The 16,965-nt window shown below is 47.9% G+C and overlaps 1 protein-coding gene across 1 annotated transcript in view; it reads left to right on the plus strand.

The window, feature by feature from the left end:
- Positions 1-12,189, plus strand: part of Fam120b (family with sequence similarity 120B) — a 38,385-nt gene extending 26,196 nt beyond the window's left edge. Inside the window, exons 7-10 of the mRNA XM_051164149.1 lie at positions 2,255-2,461; positions 4,497-4,605; positions 6,623-6,715; positions 12,132-12,189. Coding sequence (XP_051020106.1) covers positions 2,255-2,461; positions 4,497-4,605; positions 6,623-6,715; positions 12,132-12,172 — 450 coding nt within the window. The 3' untranslated portion in view covers positions 12,173-12,189. The remainder of the gene's footprint in view (positions 1-2,254; positions 2,462-4,496; positions 4,606-6,622; positions 6,716-12,131) is intronic.
- The last annotated feature ends 4,776 nt before the right edge of the window (positions 12,190-16,965 follow it).

Consider the following 16,965-nt stretch of genomic DNA (forward strand, 5'->3'; position numbering starts at 1 on the left):
TTGGGGAAATGCTGCTTTGGAAGGGGTGGCCGTTTGAGTGGCAGCAGCAAACCCATTCACACTATCCCATGGGTCCCCACAGCAGAGGAGGCTCACTGAGGTGTTGATCAAATCTATTTGAGGACTTGGAAAAGTAGCAGATGGAGTGATAAAATATTCATATTCCCCTTAATTCCCAAACTGTACTCAGCAACTGAGTCCATCGTGGCTTCTCTTCTGCCATCTTATCCAGAAGTCCTCTAAAGAGACAGTCTCGAGGGAATTGAAAACCAAACAAAACAGAATGATGGGCTCCCGTACAGAATCCAATTACATTTCTGTATATTATCAGTGGACACATAGAAACTGATCTGTGAAAGCAATGCCATTCATAATTGTTACACTAAATTGCGTTGCCTCAGAACAAATTAAACATATGTGTGATCTGTAGGTCCGAATTTGCAGTCTTGCTGGGTGTGGTGGTGCGTCCCTTTAATCCCAGCAGGCTCTACATAGCAAGTGCCAGAGCTACATAGAGAGCCCTACCCCACGCCCCTAAAACAGTGAAGTCTTCATAAAACAAGTGAAAGAAAACCTCATGCATGTGGAGGTCAGAGGGCAACTTTCAGGAGTCAGTTCACTTGACTCATACACTAAATGAAAGGAAATAGAGTTGTATTGGTGGGTTTTGAGAATACTTCATTAAATTCAGTTCTGCCCATGGCCCACTCTCTGCAGACCAGGCATAGAAGTTGTGCGTTAGTGAGCAGCACCAGCAGAGCCTACAGAGGATTCCCTATGGACTCTCTAAAGAATGAGCCCGTTAGAGACATGCCTCTAGCAACAGCTGGTGCAGCTTACACTCTCCCCTCAAGAGTAAAGGTTGAATCTGCAATGATCCAGGTTCAGCATAAACAACTTGTATTTAGTGAGACAAGGTCTCACACTGTATCCCCTCCCGGCCTGGAACTCACTGTGTAGACCGGGGAACGTGACGTTGTGGCAGTCAGCGTGCCTCAGTCTCCTCGGCTCTGGGACTACAGCCATATGCCACTCTACTTTAGTTATTTCTTAAAATAATTGTCAAATTCATTTAAGTGAGGCCTTTCATAGAAAAGGGTTAAAACCCCTATCACTTTCTCTTCCCTTTTTTCATTTATATTAACTCTGTTAAATATATAATAGTGTTTAAGGTGGCACTTAAGCGAAGGTGACTGGCTCACCTGTGTGCCCCTTCAATGAGGTCTCTTGGACATTTGTAGTGTTGATGCCTGTGGGGTCAGCATTGCAGATCCATAGGGAATGCACGTGGCTTCTTGTGGGTTGTGGTTTTAGCATCAAAAACAAAAATGGTTGGATGTAAAGATAGATTCAACACAGAAACGAAGTATTGTTAGCAAGAGATTTTTTTGAGATTTTATATGTTTTAATTTTATGTGTATGAATGTTTTGCCTGCATGTATGTCTCTGCACCATGTGCACCTCTGTACTCTACCTGCAGAGGCCAGAAGAGGGCATTGGATCCTCTGTAGCTGAAGTTAAAGACAGTTGCCATGTGGGTGCTGGAATCAAGCCCAGGTCCTCTGAAGAGCAGCCACTTACTCACTGAGCCATCTCTCCAGAGCTCAGGCAGGACAATCTTAATTTGTAAAAACTCGGCCACCTTTTGAGATTTCACCATGTGCTGTTTTATTCTTAGTGGCATTCAACTGAAATGAGTCTTGTAAGTTCTGCTTAGTGGCCACATCTTGTGGTGGCCTGGATTTTCCTAAAACATGTCTTAGTTACCTTTCTATTGCTGTGACAAGACATCATGACCAGAGCGACTTCATTTGGGGGTTTGCTACGGCTTCAAAGAAAGAGAACTGGGCATGGTGTGGGCTATTGAAACTTCAAGGCACACCTCCTCCCACAAGGCCACGCCTCCCAATCCTTCTCAATCACTTCCACAGCTGAGGACCAAGAGTCCACCCCCAGGAGCCACTCCCACTCAAACCACCTCAACCAGCATAGCTATGTTACAGATCTGTATAAGGAGAGAGCACAAGGGAGCAGCTGCTGCCCCAGTGGGTGGAGGGTGAGCAGGGGGTGTGGGGTGGGGGTGGGGGTCCTGTCATGCTTCTCTGGTGTTTCTTGCTTGTCAGGGCTCTTTCATTCAGAAGAGCGCAGGAGGCAAGCATCTAGTCTGGAGACTGAGTTGTCTTTTTGCTGCACACACTCAGCTTCTGCTTTGAGCTCTCTGTTTTGAGCCTTCTGTGCACATCTGTTTCCACAGCTGGATTACATCAACTCCAGAGCCGTGCAGCTGGGGTCTCTCCTTGTCCGTGGTCTCACCACATTGGTACTTGTCAACAGCGCATGTGGCTTCCCCTGGACAACAAGCGAGTTCATGCCCTGGCACGTGTTTGATGGCAAGCTTTTCCATCAGAAGTACCTTCAGTCCGAGAAGGGCTGTGCTGCGGATGTCCTCCTGGAACAGAATGTGAGTGCTGCTTACTGTCTATTGGAACGACAAGGAGGTTTTAAGTCAGTCCCTCAGTGTGCCCGCTCACTAGCCAGGACGCTTTAGGAAGACGGGCGTGTGCTGCGCTGTCACTGCCGTCCCCTCACCCAGGGTTAGGACTGTGCTCTCCATGCTTGAGGCTGGCTCGCTTGAGGCTGGCTTGCGTGAGGCTGGCTCGCTTTAGCTGCGTCAGCTGCTGTCCGCGTAGCTAATGGCTTTAGATTGAGCTGGGGAGAAGTATGTGCACTGTCTGTAGAGGGGTTCCCCAGACAGCAGACTAGTCGGGGAGACCCTGCTGCTCCAGAAGGCTGCCCATGGCCTGGCACACTGACTGCTGCCCCGGCTTCCTAAGCGCAGTTACTCCATGGCTGCGGGAAGATGTCCAAATGAGGCTCCCTGCCAGGCTCGTCGGGTCGGGAATGTTTTCTTACCCACAGGGATGAGAAGGCGGTGTGATTGTGAGAGAACATGCTGATCTGTTAGATAAAACACGCCCAAGTTTTCACACCAAAGGGAAAACATTTGGTAATGTGTTGCTGTCACCATTTCTCACCAAAGTTCCAGGGTGTTACAGGATTCATGTGTGTTTAGAACTCAGAGAGGCAGAACAAGAGGAAAGCTGTGTCTCATGTGCACGTTAGGCTAGCACTGAGCACAGATGCTTGTGTACCTCAAAATACACAAGCCCTCCTTGAGCACCCCATCTCTCCCCAAGCCCACTTAAAAGAGTCATCCAGGATGAAATATTCACTAGTAATCCAAGAAGCTACAAGAACAGTACCAGTGTTCAACGCCACCATTTCTGGTACCATTTGATGCCTCCAGCATCTCACTTAGTGTTCATACATTGTCACAAGTGTAGAGTTTTAGCCATGTCTGCTTAATCTACATAACATAGAAGCAGGCGTCATCTGTATTTGCTGTTGCTTACTGGGGTATCAGGGTAGGGGCACAGTCATCTGAGTCCCTCCTGAGATCATCCTGGTGGGTGGCCATGCTGTCCCCACTGCTGCAGCGTGCTCTCCCACACTGGCTGTCCCCACTGCTGCAGCGTGCTCTCCCACACTGGCTGTCCCCACTGCTGCAGCGTGCTCTCCCACACTGGCTGTCCCCACTGCTGCAGCGTGCTCTCCCACACTGGCTGTCCCCACTGCTGCAGCGTGCTCTCCCACACTGGCTGTCCCCACTGCTGCAGCGTGCTCTCCCACACTGGCTGTCCCCACTGCTGCAGCGTGCTCTCCCACACTGGCTGTCCCCACTGCTGCAGCGTGCTCTCCCACACTGGCTGTCCCCACTGCTGCAGCGTGTTCTCCACACTGGCTGTCCCCACTGCTGCAGCGTGCTCTCCCACACTGGCTGTCCCCACTGCTGCAGCGTGCTCTCCCACACTGGCTGTCCCCACTGCTGCAGCGTGCTCTCCCACACTGGCTGTCCTCACTGCTGCAGCGTGTTCTCCCACACTGGCTGTCCCCACTGCTGCAGCGTGCTCTCCCACACTGGCTGTCCTCACTGCTGCAGCGTGTTCTCCCACACTGGCTGTCCCCACTGCTGCAGCGTGTTCTCCCACACTGGCTGTCCCCACTGCTGCAGCGTGCTCTCCCACACTGGCTGTCCTCACTGCTGCAGCGTGCTCTCCCACACTGGCTGTCCCCACTGCTGCAGCGTGCTCTCCCACACTGGCTGTCCTCACTGCTGCAGCGTGTTCTCCCACACTGGCTGTCCTCACTGCTGCAGCGTGCTCTCCCACACTGGCTGTCCTCACTGCTGCAGCGTGCTCTCCCACACTGGCTGTCCTCACTGCTGCAGCGTGCTCTCCCACACTGGCTGTCCTCACTGCTGCAGCGTGCTCTCCCACACTGGCTGTCCCCACTGCTGCAGCGTGCTCTCCCACACTGGCTGTCCTCACTGCTGCAGCGTGCTCTCCCACACTGGCTGTCCTCACTGCTGCAGCGTGCTCTCCCACACTGGCTGATGTTGTATCCCACCCAGTTGCATTTTCATCTGATGTTTGCAGAGATCGTGGCTCACCAAGTTCCACAACCTGAAGGCAGTGGTCTGCAAGGCCTGCTCAAAGGAGAACCGGCACATCGTCAGCAGAACACATTGGAATTCTCACTACACAGGTGGGCAAGGTCCTCCCCTGACTGTCACTGAGTTGCTGGGGCCCAGGGTAGACTCACCTGCTCTCCTGTGGCTCACTGATAAAAGATGATGCAATTATAACAAATGACTATGATTATGCTGTACTCAGTAGCTTAAATTATGGTCCCATAAGGAAATATATTTCAAAAATGACCCATTTGTTAATTGAATGAATTCTTTCTCTAATGCATACCTAGGGGACTCCTCACAGTTCCCCTAGTTTAAGACTGCATGGATAGTGTTTGTCTGCACGACAAAAGTTGAGGTTTACTGCCTCTGATACCTCCCTTTGGGTCCTGTTCCCCTAACTGGGCTGCCTTTTCTGGCCTCAGTGGGAGAGGGTGCACCTAGTTCTATATGGACTTAATGTGCCAGGGCAGGTTGATATCTGTGAGAGACCTCCCCCCTTTCTGAGGAAAAGAGCAGAGAGTGGGAGGAGTTATGGGAGGGGACTGAGAGGAGAGGAGAGAGGCTGCAGTCAGGATGTAGAGTGAATAAATAAACATATTTTTAATTGAGGTTTAGTTTTTCTCACAACAAAGGAACATTAAAAATTCAATATGTATATACATAAATATGTTCAGTAACAAAGAGTGAAAAAAAGGTCATGAATTTGAAGAGGGAAGGGAAGTGGGTGAGTGTGGAGGAAGGAAAGGGTTAAGGAAAGGGGGAAGTGAGGCAGTTAAATTATAATCTCAAAGAAAATATTTTTAAAGGAACTATAAAAGGCTTACATTCCGTCACCTAAAGTGACAACTACGGGAAGATACTAGTTTCTGAAGTACCTTCTTGTCTCACAGTTGAAGATTGCCACAGGACTGTCGTCATGTTAAACCGTGGCCACTCTCCCCTCACATGGTATATATGCTCATGTCTCTGAAGGTCACATCATACATGTGTTTGCTTGCGGCTCCTGGCAGAAGTCCACACAGCCATTTGGTCCTAGACAGCTGAGGGGCTCTGCAGTGAGGATGTCAGTAACACCCTTCCTATAAGTTGATTGTTGGTAGCCACAATAAGGAAGGCTTGGTAGCAAGGTCTGGGGGAGAGTAGCTGTGGGTGTCGGTGAACTTCAACAGAGGGAAGCAAGGAAGGTCAGTGGAGTTGGGTACAGAACTCTTCTTAATCCTAAATTTAAGAGCTCATGTTTATATCCATTACAAGTTGAAGGTCTGGGTTATGAGCAATGTGCTCTCAGGATGGTGGCTGTTTGAGCAGCGGAGAAAAACGGGATCTGGAGATGGCCCAGGGACTGTCCTGGGCCCCGGGGGAGAGCTGGCCTGGGGAAAGTACCTGCACCCCTGGGCACTCTCAGGCAGCACATAACTGTACTTTGACCTCTCTCACACCTGCGTGAGTCTAGGAGTGTTGGTGTGTCCACAGTGCCTCCAGACACGAGACTTCAGTCTCTGAAGGTTATAGCAGACATGTGTTTACTTAGGAGTTCCTGGCAAATGCTGCACCAGACACACCCCAGAGCCTGTGCTTGGCCCTTGTGGCAGGAGCTCATCCTCTTTCTGTGAAGCACATGAAATAAAGAGACCCTAAAAAGTACAAGACAGTATGTAACTAGTAAAAGTGATACAAGAGAGACATCAGAGTGTGTGGGCAGTGTGGAAGAGCCCACCACATGCCAGAGTATCCTCAAGGGAAGAGCATCCATATGGTTGTGTTACCTAAAGAGCCTGGAGGTCAGCCTCCTTGCTGGGGGAAACCGCCTTTGCAATTGCTGCCTCTGGGGCAGAGTTCTGGGCAAGCAAACTCTCCCATTTTAAAGGCCTATTGTGAGATACTTCTCAGTCCTAGTCATGGGCTAGCTACGGTTTGTCACCGTGCAGACTGGCTGCGTCTCGTCTGAGGCTTTTGTCTGTAGCTCTCTAGCTCCACTCGGCCAGTGTGCTCACACTGAAGGTTTCCTGGCCTGGTATCACTTGTTGCAGTACTGAGCGTGAGACAGCATGAGCCACAGTGTGCTGATGTGTTGACGTGTTCCCACAGGGAGGCTGGGGAGACAGGGCTCCAGCTCCCACAGGACAGGCTCCCCACACGGCCATTCTGGGCAAGGGCAGCCGTGGAGACATCAGGGTCCAGGTAAGAGGCTCCAGGTCAGCCGTCTCCTGCTCGTAGGTGTTGTACCCTTTACACCGTGTCTGTGCTGAAAACGCTTCTGTTTCAAAACAAGTTGTGTATTTACAGTTAGAACCTAATTCTTCGTTTAGTAGAATAAAAACAAATAATGGCCTCGCTTGGTGGTGATTTGTCTGCTCCATATTTATTTTCTACCAATTCATTCATCTCTTGAAAACTTTAATAATTTATTCACAGGCTTTTCTAAAAGTTTCTAATAGATAGCTCAGATAGGAGTGCTCTGGTATCTTTCACGTCATGGATTATATTTGCAGTATTGGAAATGCAGCTTCTTATATGTCATGCAAATATACTGATAATCACACTATACTTATTTTGATATGTAATTATTTGCATTTAAATATTCAGAGAATCTCTCATCGGTATTTAAATTCAAATCCTTTATAGGTTTCAGATATAAACTTGATAGACTGAAATTACCTATGATTTATGATTTTGTCCTTTTATAGAAACTCAATGTGACTTTGTAAACCATGTACATAGTCCCATCACATGTTGCTTAGACTGCTGTCCAAGGCAGCTCCTCAGTTAGTAGTGCCTGGGTACAAGACACAGGCTGCTCCTGTGACTGTTGAGGGAGGTCTTTCATCAAGCTGTATGAAGCACGAGTGGACAGCGCCCGGGCTGTAGACAGCACACGTGGACAGCGCCCGGGCTGAAGACAGCACACGTGCACAGCGCCCGGGCTGTAGACAGCACACGTGCACAGCGCCCGGGCTGTAGACAGCACACGTGGACAGCGCCCGGGCTGTAGACAGCACATGTGCACAGCTCCCAGGAGAAGGAGAGTCACTGTCAGTGCAGCTCTCCAGCTTTGGACTTTCCATGAAAGAGCTGAGCTTACAGAGCGTACTCCACCACGTCTGCCATCACTGACTTCTGGGCCCTGTGGTGGCCCAGCTGAAGCTTCCTGAAGCTATACAAGACAGCTTGTGCCCAGGTGACTCTCAGCTGACCCAGACCCATGTTTGTCTAAACAACTGGCAAGGAGGGAGGCAGAGTTCTGACGGGGTAGATATCCCTCAGGGCCAAAGGCCACCAAAAGTAATGAAAACCTGTAGGTCTTCCTTGTAAAGTTGACTGTGACACTGGTCATGGCTCTTGCCACTTGGGTTAGGTAGGATCTAGGCCTAGACCATCTGCAGATCCCACCCTAGAAATGTTTGTGTAGCCTGAATCCTGATGCGAGGCACCGGGCTAAGAGTCAGGCTAATGCCCTTGTTGTGCTGAGGGGAATGCTGTGGCCCCTCTTTGAGGCAGTTGGTCTCCCCTGCAGAAGCCACTGTTTTGCCATCCTGCCTTCCATGCCAGCAGCCGCGGTACAGCTTGCCTCGTGTGCTGAGGAAGGTGCCTTCAGTTTGTCCGCTCCGGCTTTCCGTCGTCCTATCCCCATGTCCAGAGTCTCGCAGCGAGGCCAGATGACAGCTGTACACTTGTGAGCAATGAAAGGCTGTACCCTCACTAGCTATAGGTGAGCACCACCAGTGTTGTCAAGTCTTCACACTCAGACCGTGTCTGATGACTGTCTCAGGGGACTGTCCCGGCTCCTCGCTCTCTGTCAGGCAGCTGGCGTCATCAGCCTGTGTACATCAGAATTCCAGTGCAGTGATTCTCTGACTCACGGTTGGTGAGTGAGTGTAACTGCAGGTGAGGAAGGAAGTGGACAGGTGCCATCTGCAGAGGTGCCAGGGAGCCAGGCTCCTGCCAGTCGGCTCTGGGTAGCCTTGGCCCTAGTCACCACACCTGCAGCAGAACAGTGACCACCGTCTCATAGGCCACCAGTGCTGAGCTTAAAAAATAAAACAAGGAAATCTGCTGAAACCAAGGCCCTGCAAAGAGCTGCCTGTATGCACAGAACCCTGTCCCAGACTGAGTTCCCAGGAGGAGTGCCACACTGAGTGCCCAGGAGGAGTGCCACACTGAGTGCCCAGGAGGAGTGCCACACTGAGTGCCCAGGAGGAGTGCCACACTGAGTTCCCAGGAGGAGTGCCACACTGAGTGCCCAGGAGGAGTGCCACAAGGACTGGGTCGTTCTCAGCCTTAGTGAGATGGTAGAAGTCACAGGGACACGTCTCAGATATGATAGGGGGTTGCTGGTGGTCGTGGAAGTGTTGATTTCTTCACATTCTTTTAGAGAGAACTGAGGATGTCTTCATATATAAGAATAATGGGGTGACTCCCAGGCGACATCCTGAATCTGGGTCTCTGCCAGAGAGATGTCAACCAGAGAACCCACATCACTCAGCCTTCCCAATAGCCCAGACAGGCCTCACGGCATCTGTATGTACCACCTGTGTGACAGCTATCTCATGGCGCCAGGACACATCCTACCTATGTGACAGTGTCCTTGCAGACAGTGATGTGAGGCTAGAGGCCTTTAGCCACATGTAGCGTGGACAGTGCGCCTAAAGGCTAGGGACAGAATGGCGGTATCCTCCTGCTATGCCTGACCCTGAGGAGGAAGCCACAGGCCAGGAGAAGTCAGAATCCCAGGACCAGAACTACAGTGGGGATGCTGGAAGGCTGAACTTCAGTTGTCCCCAGGGACAGCTCCTCAGGTAACCCTCTCCAAGCTGTAGGTGTCCTCCGTTCACGTTTGTAAAAGCAGTTACTAGCCAGGTGGCACACGCCTTAAATTCTAGGAGAGTCCAGGACAGCAGGGCTATGCAGAGAGACCTTGTCTTGAAAAACAAACACACAAACAAAAAACAAGGCAGTTACTACCGAGGGACGGAAGCGTCATGAAGAGCTCAGGGCATCAGCCTCAGATCTTCTGGCTCTTTGTGTGTCTGTCGGCATCTTCCACCCAGCCGCTCTGTAGCTCTCTCACACACTTCAGTGGTCTCAGCATGGCCTGGCCTGGGAAGATACACGATCTTTCGGGGTTTTTTTTTGCACCTGCAGGAGGGTGTCCTCCCTGAGCCTTAGGTCCCCAGCTTCCTACTTCCTGGCCTTTGTCTGCATTTGGGGCCACAGCCCTATAACCCTTTTCAGAACCGTGCACTCACCAGCTTAACGATCAGACATGGTGAGTGAGCTCTGGGCGGCAGGATGTGTCCTGATTGTGTGTTCTACAGCAGTTCAGTTTGCATGGGTGTTCATCAAGTGTTGGGTGACCCCTCAGTTCCATGGGGCCATAAAAATGAAAGTCTTCCTCTTGTTGGACTTGGAAAATAAGGCCATGCCTCCTGTCATATGCCCTGGTGTGCATGTTGGCACATGCAGTGTCTTAAAGACTGTGCTTATACATTAAAAAAAAAAAAAAAAAAAGTCCAGGTAATCAAAAGCAAGAAGCAGTTCCTCTGACCCAGCACAGAACAGAGTGAGGTTGTCGTCAGTGTCCCAGATGTACAGGGCCCTGGACAGTTCATCCTGTCGATGGTTGGATGTGTACTAGCACAAATCTCTTCACTCAGCTGACTGACAGCTGCCGTCCAGGCTGGAAAGTTCCAGGAGTTGGCTTCTGTCCTCCACCTAATGGCCACACTAACCCTGACACTTGGAGAGCCTTAAGTGGCATGTGTGTCACCTAACTTTAGGGTCAGAAAAGCCCATTTTTACCCCTGTTCTGGTCAGTTGGAAACAGAAACACGGCACTGGACACATCAGTTAAAGCCTAAAAACTACATAGACATGGAGCCTGGTTGGAGACCTTGAAGAACAGCTCTCTTCGTCAAGGTGGTTATAATAGAACATAGTCACAGGCTTGATTGTGAAGGGGGAACTGGGCAAAGTTTAAGTGGCTGGTGTTGGGTTGATGTCAGCTGTAATGCCTAGAGTGAGTCTAGAAGCAGCTAGGGAGAGTGTGTAAGCAAGCACAGCACCTCACTGGCACCTTGCCCAGGTGGAAGAAAGTCCACAGGCCAGCGGCTGCAGCTAGTGCTGCTGCTGCTATTGCTGCTGCTGCTAGTGCTGCTGCTGTTACTGCTGCTGCAGCCACTGCTAGTGCTGCTGCTGTTGCTGTGGCCACTGCTACTGCTGCATTAATATAGTTTTAGGTCATGTGATCTTTTGCACAGTTGGTCCTTAAATGGAGCTTCTTGTTGTTGTTGTTGTTTTAAAAATTAGGCAACCTACTTTTTCAGTGAAATTACTGAGATCCTGTTTGCAGCCAGCACAATTTTGCTAGTGGGTTTTTTTCCCCTGCCTTTAATATTTTCCTATTTCTTCACATATAAAGTAGAAAGTTGTTACTATTTCAAGACTAGAAAATAGACAAACTTCTTTGTTTTAGAAAAGACTCAAAATGCTTTATGTTCAGAATGGCAGCATTACGTCTGGGCATAGTTGACACATGTCCAGCCTACAGTAATAACCTAACTACATACATGTGGACCCGTGGGAGCTGAGACCTCAGAGTCACTGCAGGGACTGTGGCCTGGCAGATGGGGTGGGGGTGTACCCCACAGCTAGTCAACATGAACCCAGTCACCCTGTGAGCAAATGGGTGTAGCATTGAAGTTGTTTTGACCTCTGCCCAGCTGGTGAGGAAAAATGTGTTAAATTCCATTAAGAGCTGTCAACTCAGATGACAGTCCTCACTTTGCCCCTTCTCAAGGTGACAAGAGGGGCCTGCACACTAGGAAACCACAGGGGTGGGCGCAGAGGTGACAGTGGTGGCGAAGGTTGTATTACTCCAGACCCCTGTTTGGGCCGTCACCCTCACACTTTAGGGGCTGTTTATTAAGCAGGCATGTTAAAGCCATTGTTCCCAGGTGCCAAAGAAAGCCAAGAGCAAGACTCACAGAAACGTGTAGTGTTGTTAAGACCGGATCTCACTATGTGGCCTTGTCCTGCTTGGAGCTCACAGAGACCCACCTGCCACTGAGTCCTCAGCACCGCCATGCCCAACTACCAAGGGTTGTTAAAATGTGGAAACTGTCAGTTTTCTTCAAGGCTAGTTCTGCTCCAAGCCCCTTCCCGACACTCCCTGTCTGTTAGAGGCAGGAAGTGGCCAGCTACACTGTGGGGTTGGGGCACTTATGTGCTTGGCCCTGGAAAAGCTTGCTCTGTGCTTGGCAGGAAGTCCTCTGAGAGCCATCTGCATATGAATTTCCATTTCCAGTCATTAGTGGTGGTAAACATGGAGATGTCCTGCAGATGGCCAGAACTGGCACCAGGGGAAACAATTTTGACAGCTTCCTTCTACTAATTGCACTACCTCCTAATTAATTGCTTCCACTTTAATGGAATAATTATAGAGCAAACTTTAATGACAGGTGGTCACAACTGAAAAGTGTTCTGTCTTCCAGTGCAACTCAGCATTCTGTCTTTTTGCATACCTAGAACTATGCCACTTCTTTGGTTGGTGTTTGGAGACATTTCTTCTTACATTGGTGTTTATTTGTGTTTGGTACAGGAAGCAGACAGCACGAACATGACCCGTGGAGGAGATACTAGGCAGCATACAGGTAAAGTCCTGGCTTCATGCTGGTCACATGGGCCCGCATCCCGACTAGGGTCTGCCACATTGATTCAAGACATGCTCGCTTCTTCCCAAAGAGGATGGAAAGTGGATGCAGCGTCCAGACTCCACCCTTCTTCTGCAGAGTGTTCAGAGTGATGTCACTCAGTCTCATCAACCAGGAACACTCTTTAAGGGAAGGAAAAACTGCTTTTCAGAGTTCTCTCCCACACGTACTGTAAATGGTTTCCATCCATTTGTTTCAGAGGTTGCCCCTGACTCCACGATCCAGAAAGCTCCTCACTAGCATCACGTGTGCTCTATTTGAGATCTTAGTGACCAAAGCAACTTAGAAGAGAAAGTATTTAATTTGGTGCTTAAGGTTCCAGAAGGCAGGAGCACTCATGACCAGTGATGTTAGGAGGCTAAGTAAGGTTAGCTATCTGGGAGTGGCTCGGGGTTGTGACACTTCAGAGCCCACCCCCAGGGGCACACCTCCTCCAGTAAGGCCACGCGTCTAGTGTTTTCCACCAATTGGAGACTAAACATTCAAACATATTAGCCTATGGGGTCATTCTTAATCAAACCACCAAACATGGTATCTAACAGTTACACAATCTGTCAGAAATTATTTTTTTCACTAGAAGTTTTAACAGAAATAAGTGTTCAACTATTTTTTTTTTTTTTTCTTGATCCACAGAAGTGTTTGGATAAGGAAAAAAAGGAACAACTAAATTCTTTTTTTTTTTTGGTGGGAGTTGGTTCTGCTTGGAGAAAAGATGGCTCACCAGTTAAGAAGAGTGGCTGCTCTTTAGAGACCCAAGGTGTGATTTCCCATCAGCTCCCACGTCATGGCCATAACTGTCTGAAACTGCCATTCCTGGCCATCTGAAGCCTCTTTCTGGCCTCTGTGGGCACCAGACACACAGGTGATTCATATACACACACACAGGCAAAACACCCAGAAAGATGAAATAAGTAAAGCAGAAGCGTGCTAGTAATCTCAGAAGTAAGATGTTCCTTAAACTTTGAGGTTGTTATCTGTGTCCACTGGGGACAGGAGAAGCTGTGTCTGCCCAGGCCCTGACGGCCATGCTGGACCTCTGGGGACACTTAGTTCATTTGGGAGAGCCAGGCGCATCTGGTCACTGGAAGACATGTCTGTCAATGCTGTCATCTTTCAGATTTTAGTAAGCTTCTGGCATGCTAACTTTCATCTGCACTGACACGTCATCCAGACCTTGGCTCAACTGTGCTGTGCAGAGCTCCTGGGTTTCTTCTTGAAATTCTTGTATTTACCAGAAAGGTGTAGATATGTCTGCCATATCTGAACACACTTGTATTTGTTTAGCTTCTTTCTGCTCCTGAAGGTCATGTGCATTATGTGTCTGCAGAGCTTGTAGCTGCTGTGACTTCACTGCCTAGATGTGGAACAGGCTTTTCTGATCCTCCTTTAATACTCACTTCCTGTCCTTATCCCTTTAATACTCACTTCCTGTCCTTTTCATTTTTGCTACTTTCAAACATTGCTGCCTTTAGTTCTGTTTCTTCGCATAATTTTAAATTCTGGTCTCTTAGATTGAACGTATATTTCTATGAAAGTTGTCGTCCATCACAGAATGTTTATTCTGACTTGTCAATAAAATATATGTCAGTCACAAGCTTAAATGATCCGTTGTGTAGTGTGGAGGAATGCCTTGAGTGGGTGTAACAGTTGTCAATAAAGCACTGTTTAGCTAATCAGCTGGGCAGAAGGACAGGGCGGGGAAGGCGGGGCTTCCGAAGGAGGTTGGAGGAACAGGTTGCTGGAGAGTTAGCAGCTGGGGAGAGACACCGCCAGTTGGAGGATCAGATTGGCAAGTGATTGGGATGCAGGTTCGGAGGCTGTAGGAGTTGAGTAGTTTATCTTAGCTTACTAGTAGATTAGTAGTAGTTTAGATTCTACCCAGCTTAGAGCTGGCAGCTTTAAAATACTCTACAGACTCATTGTATCAGTTACTGGCTTCCAAGGCCATACAGATAAGTTATTTGCAACAGTGCTGGTGGGATTCTTATCACATTTACAATACAGTGGGAATGTTGCTTATGTCATTTTCCGGCCAAGTCTTGTGATAGAATTTCCATATTTCAATTTAAAATGAAAAATACATTTTTAAAACTCATACTTAACTACTTTTTAAATGACTTTTTAAAAGACTATCCTGTTGCCCAGACAGCCGTGTGAGTCCCAAGGCCTCAGTCGTGTCCTTCTGTATCTTTTTGGGCAGGCTTATCTTGCCTTTCTGTTTCCTTATAGAAAAACAATGCTGAGCCCAGAGCTCTGCAGTCACGATTCCTAGAGTAGGAAACAACAAATTTCCAGGAATCAAACATTTGACCCATATATCCTTTCTACGAGGAAACAGACATCTCTGGTAAATATGAAAGCATCACCCACAGAGCACAGAGACTGTGAAGCAGAGCTGGGCAAAGAAACGAGTGAGGCATGCAGGTGTCACCAAGAGGTTTTGAACCATGAAAGCAAGTAAGCCAACAAACCAGTAGCTGTCTACTGGACTCTTAGACAAAAGGCGATGATGGAAAGGGAAGGCAGATTTATTTCCTTTTCTTGCCTAGAAAAGAGTATTTTTATTATCTGCCAACATTTTTAGAAATATATGCTAAAATGTAAAATGTGATATGAACTAGAAAAAACGAGTGAAAAGGAAAGCCACTTACGTCCTATGCTAGAATCAGTTCCAAAGTATAAGTAAAATACAAAGATAAATAGTATAACACGTTTATTTTTAGAAATGATCGGGCAAGTGCAACAAAAATAATGGCATCTATTTGAACAAGTTAACAAATAAGCATGTTCTAACAGAAGCAGCAGTAAATGCCTTTTACATTGTATTCTTTTTGAACACATGTGGACAGTTCATAAGACCTATGAACTAGGCCCCTAACAAAGATACTACATTTAAAAACTCCGGAAACAAATCCAGAAGTGCTGATTCTCAGAGGTACAACTCCGTAAGAACCGACATTTCTTTAAAGATTTATTTTATGACTACAAGGCTTGCCTGCATGTGCACCTGCAGGCCAGAAGAGGGCACCAGATCCCATTGTAAGTGGTTGTGAGCCACCATGAGGTTGCTGGGAACTGAACTCAAGACCTCTGGAAGAACAGACAGTGCTCTTAACCCCTGAGCCATCTCTCCGGCCCCGAGAGTCAACCATTTTAGTTTCCTGCAACAAAGTCAGAAATACAAAAAACCAGGAAAATATAGTATGTTCAAAAGACAGATCAACACACTATCCCAGAAGAAATCAAGACATCAGAGTTATTGGACAAGACTTTAAATCTTAAAGATGCTTACAACTCTAAAGGAAGGCATGAAATAACATCTATTTAAAAGTATATGAACTAAAGTATATATATATATATATATATGTATATATACTTTAGTTCATACACACACACACACACACACACACACACATGCAAAAGAGAGACAGGAGAGATGGCCCAGCAGTCAACACCCACATGGACATCCCATAACTGCCTGTAACTTCAGGGGGTCCAGTGCCGCCTTCTGGCCTCGATGAGCACTTCATGTACGTGGTGCACAGACACATAAATAACTTTTTTTTTAATCGATGAAGAAGAAACTTATTCCTAAAATAAGGATGAGCTCAAGGCACTCCCGGGAAGCACAAGCTAACGAGATTCATTTACCATATACTAGCCTTGTAGGAAACCCAGTAAGAGGGGCCGTGAGACGGGGCAGCAGGTAAAGGCTCCTGACGCAAGCCTGGGGGCCTGAGTCACATCTCTACACCCACACGGCGGGTGTGGTGTCTTCAGAAATACACACGCACACATACAAACACATGGAATAAATGCTAGGCAGGCAGGCAGCACTCAGGAGGCAGAGAAAGGCAGATCTCTGTGAGTTCAAGGCCAGCCAGGTCTACAGAGCAAGTCTTATTATGCAGAGAAACCCTGCCTTGAAAAAGAAGGAAAGAGGGAAAAAGGAAAATGTTAAACAGCTTAAAATCTTTATGGGAAGAAACGCAAAAGATAGCTCCTCAGACTGAAATGAAAAGAAGCCAGACTCAAACCAAATGAAAAAATGCAGACCTCCAATAAGGGGAATTACATGGGCAGTTAGAAAGCTAAATTTGTTATAATTTTGGTTTGCAACTCTGTTTTTTCTATATGCTTTGAAAATCAAATGCAGTCTGGTACTGGTTGTGTGGTGTATGAAGAAATAATTTGTGACACATTGAGACCGTGTGATTATGACTTTGGGATGCTAACTGTGATTCCTTCAAGGACCAGATAAACTAGGTACAGAATACACACACATAAGAGGAAATGATACGGGAATCAGAACATCCCTGAAAGTACCGGAGGAAGTGAGCTTAGTGACAGACCATTTTGTGAGGTCACAGAATGTGAGTTTTTGCCTGTTTTTGAGGCCAGAGGCCCCATCAAACTCATGCCCATTTCCTCAGCCTCCTAGAAGGATCACAGTGTACAGTAGTGTGTCCGCTGAAGTGGGTCCTTTTTTTGGTTTGGTTTGGTTTGGTTTTGGTAAAGTTTTTTTTTCCCCTGTGTTTTACCTGTCTGTATGTCTGTGTACGACTTGCGTGCCTGGTGCCCATAGAAACCAGAAGAGGGCATCAGATCCCCTGGGACTGGAGTTACAGTTTTAAACAGCCGTGTGGGGGCTGGGAACTGAAGCCAGGTCCTCTCTAAGAGCAGGCAGAGTTCCTAACCAATGAGCCATCTCTCCAAGAGGAA

This window comes from Acomys russatus, chromosome 21 (genome assembly GCF_903995435.1).
Source record: "Acomys russatus chromosome 21, mAcoRus1.1, whole genome shotgun sequence".
Classification (NCBI taxonomy): domain Eukaryota; kingdom Metazoa; phylum Chordata; class Mammalia; order Rodentia; family Muridae; genus Acomys; species Acomys russatus.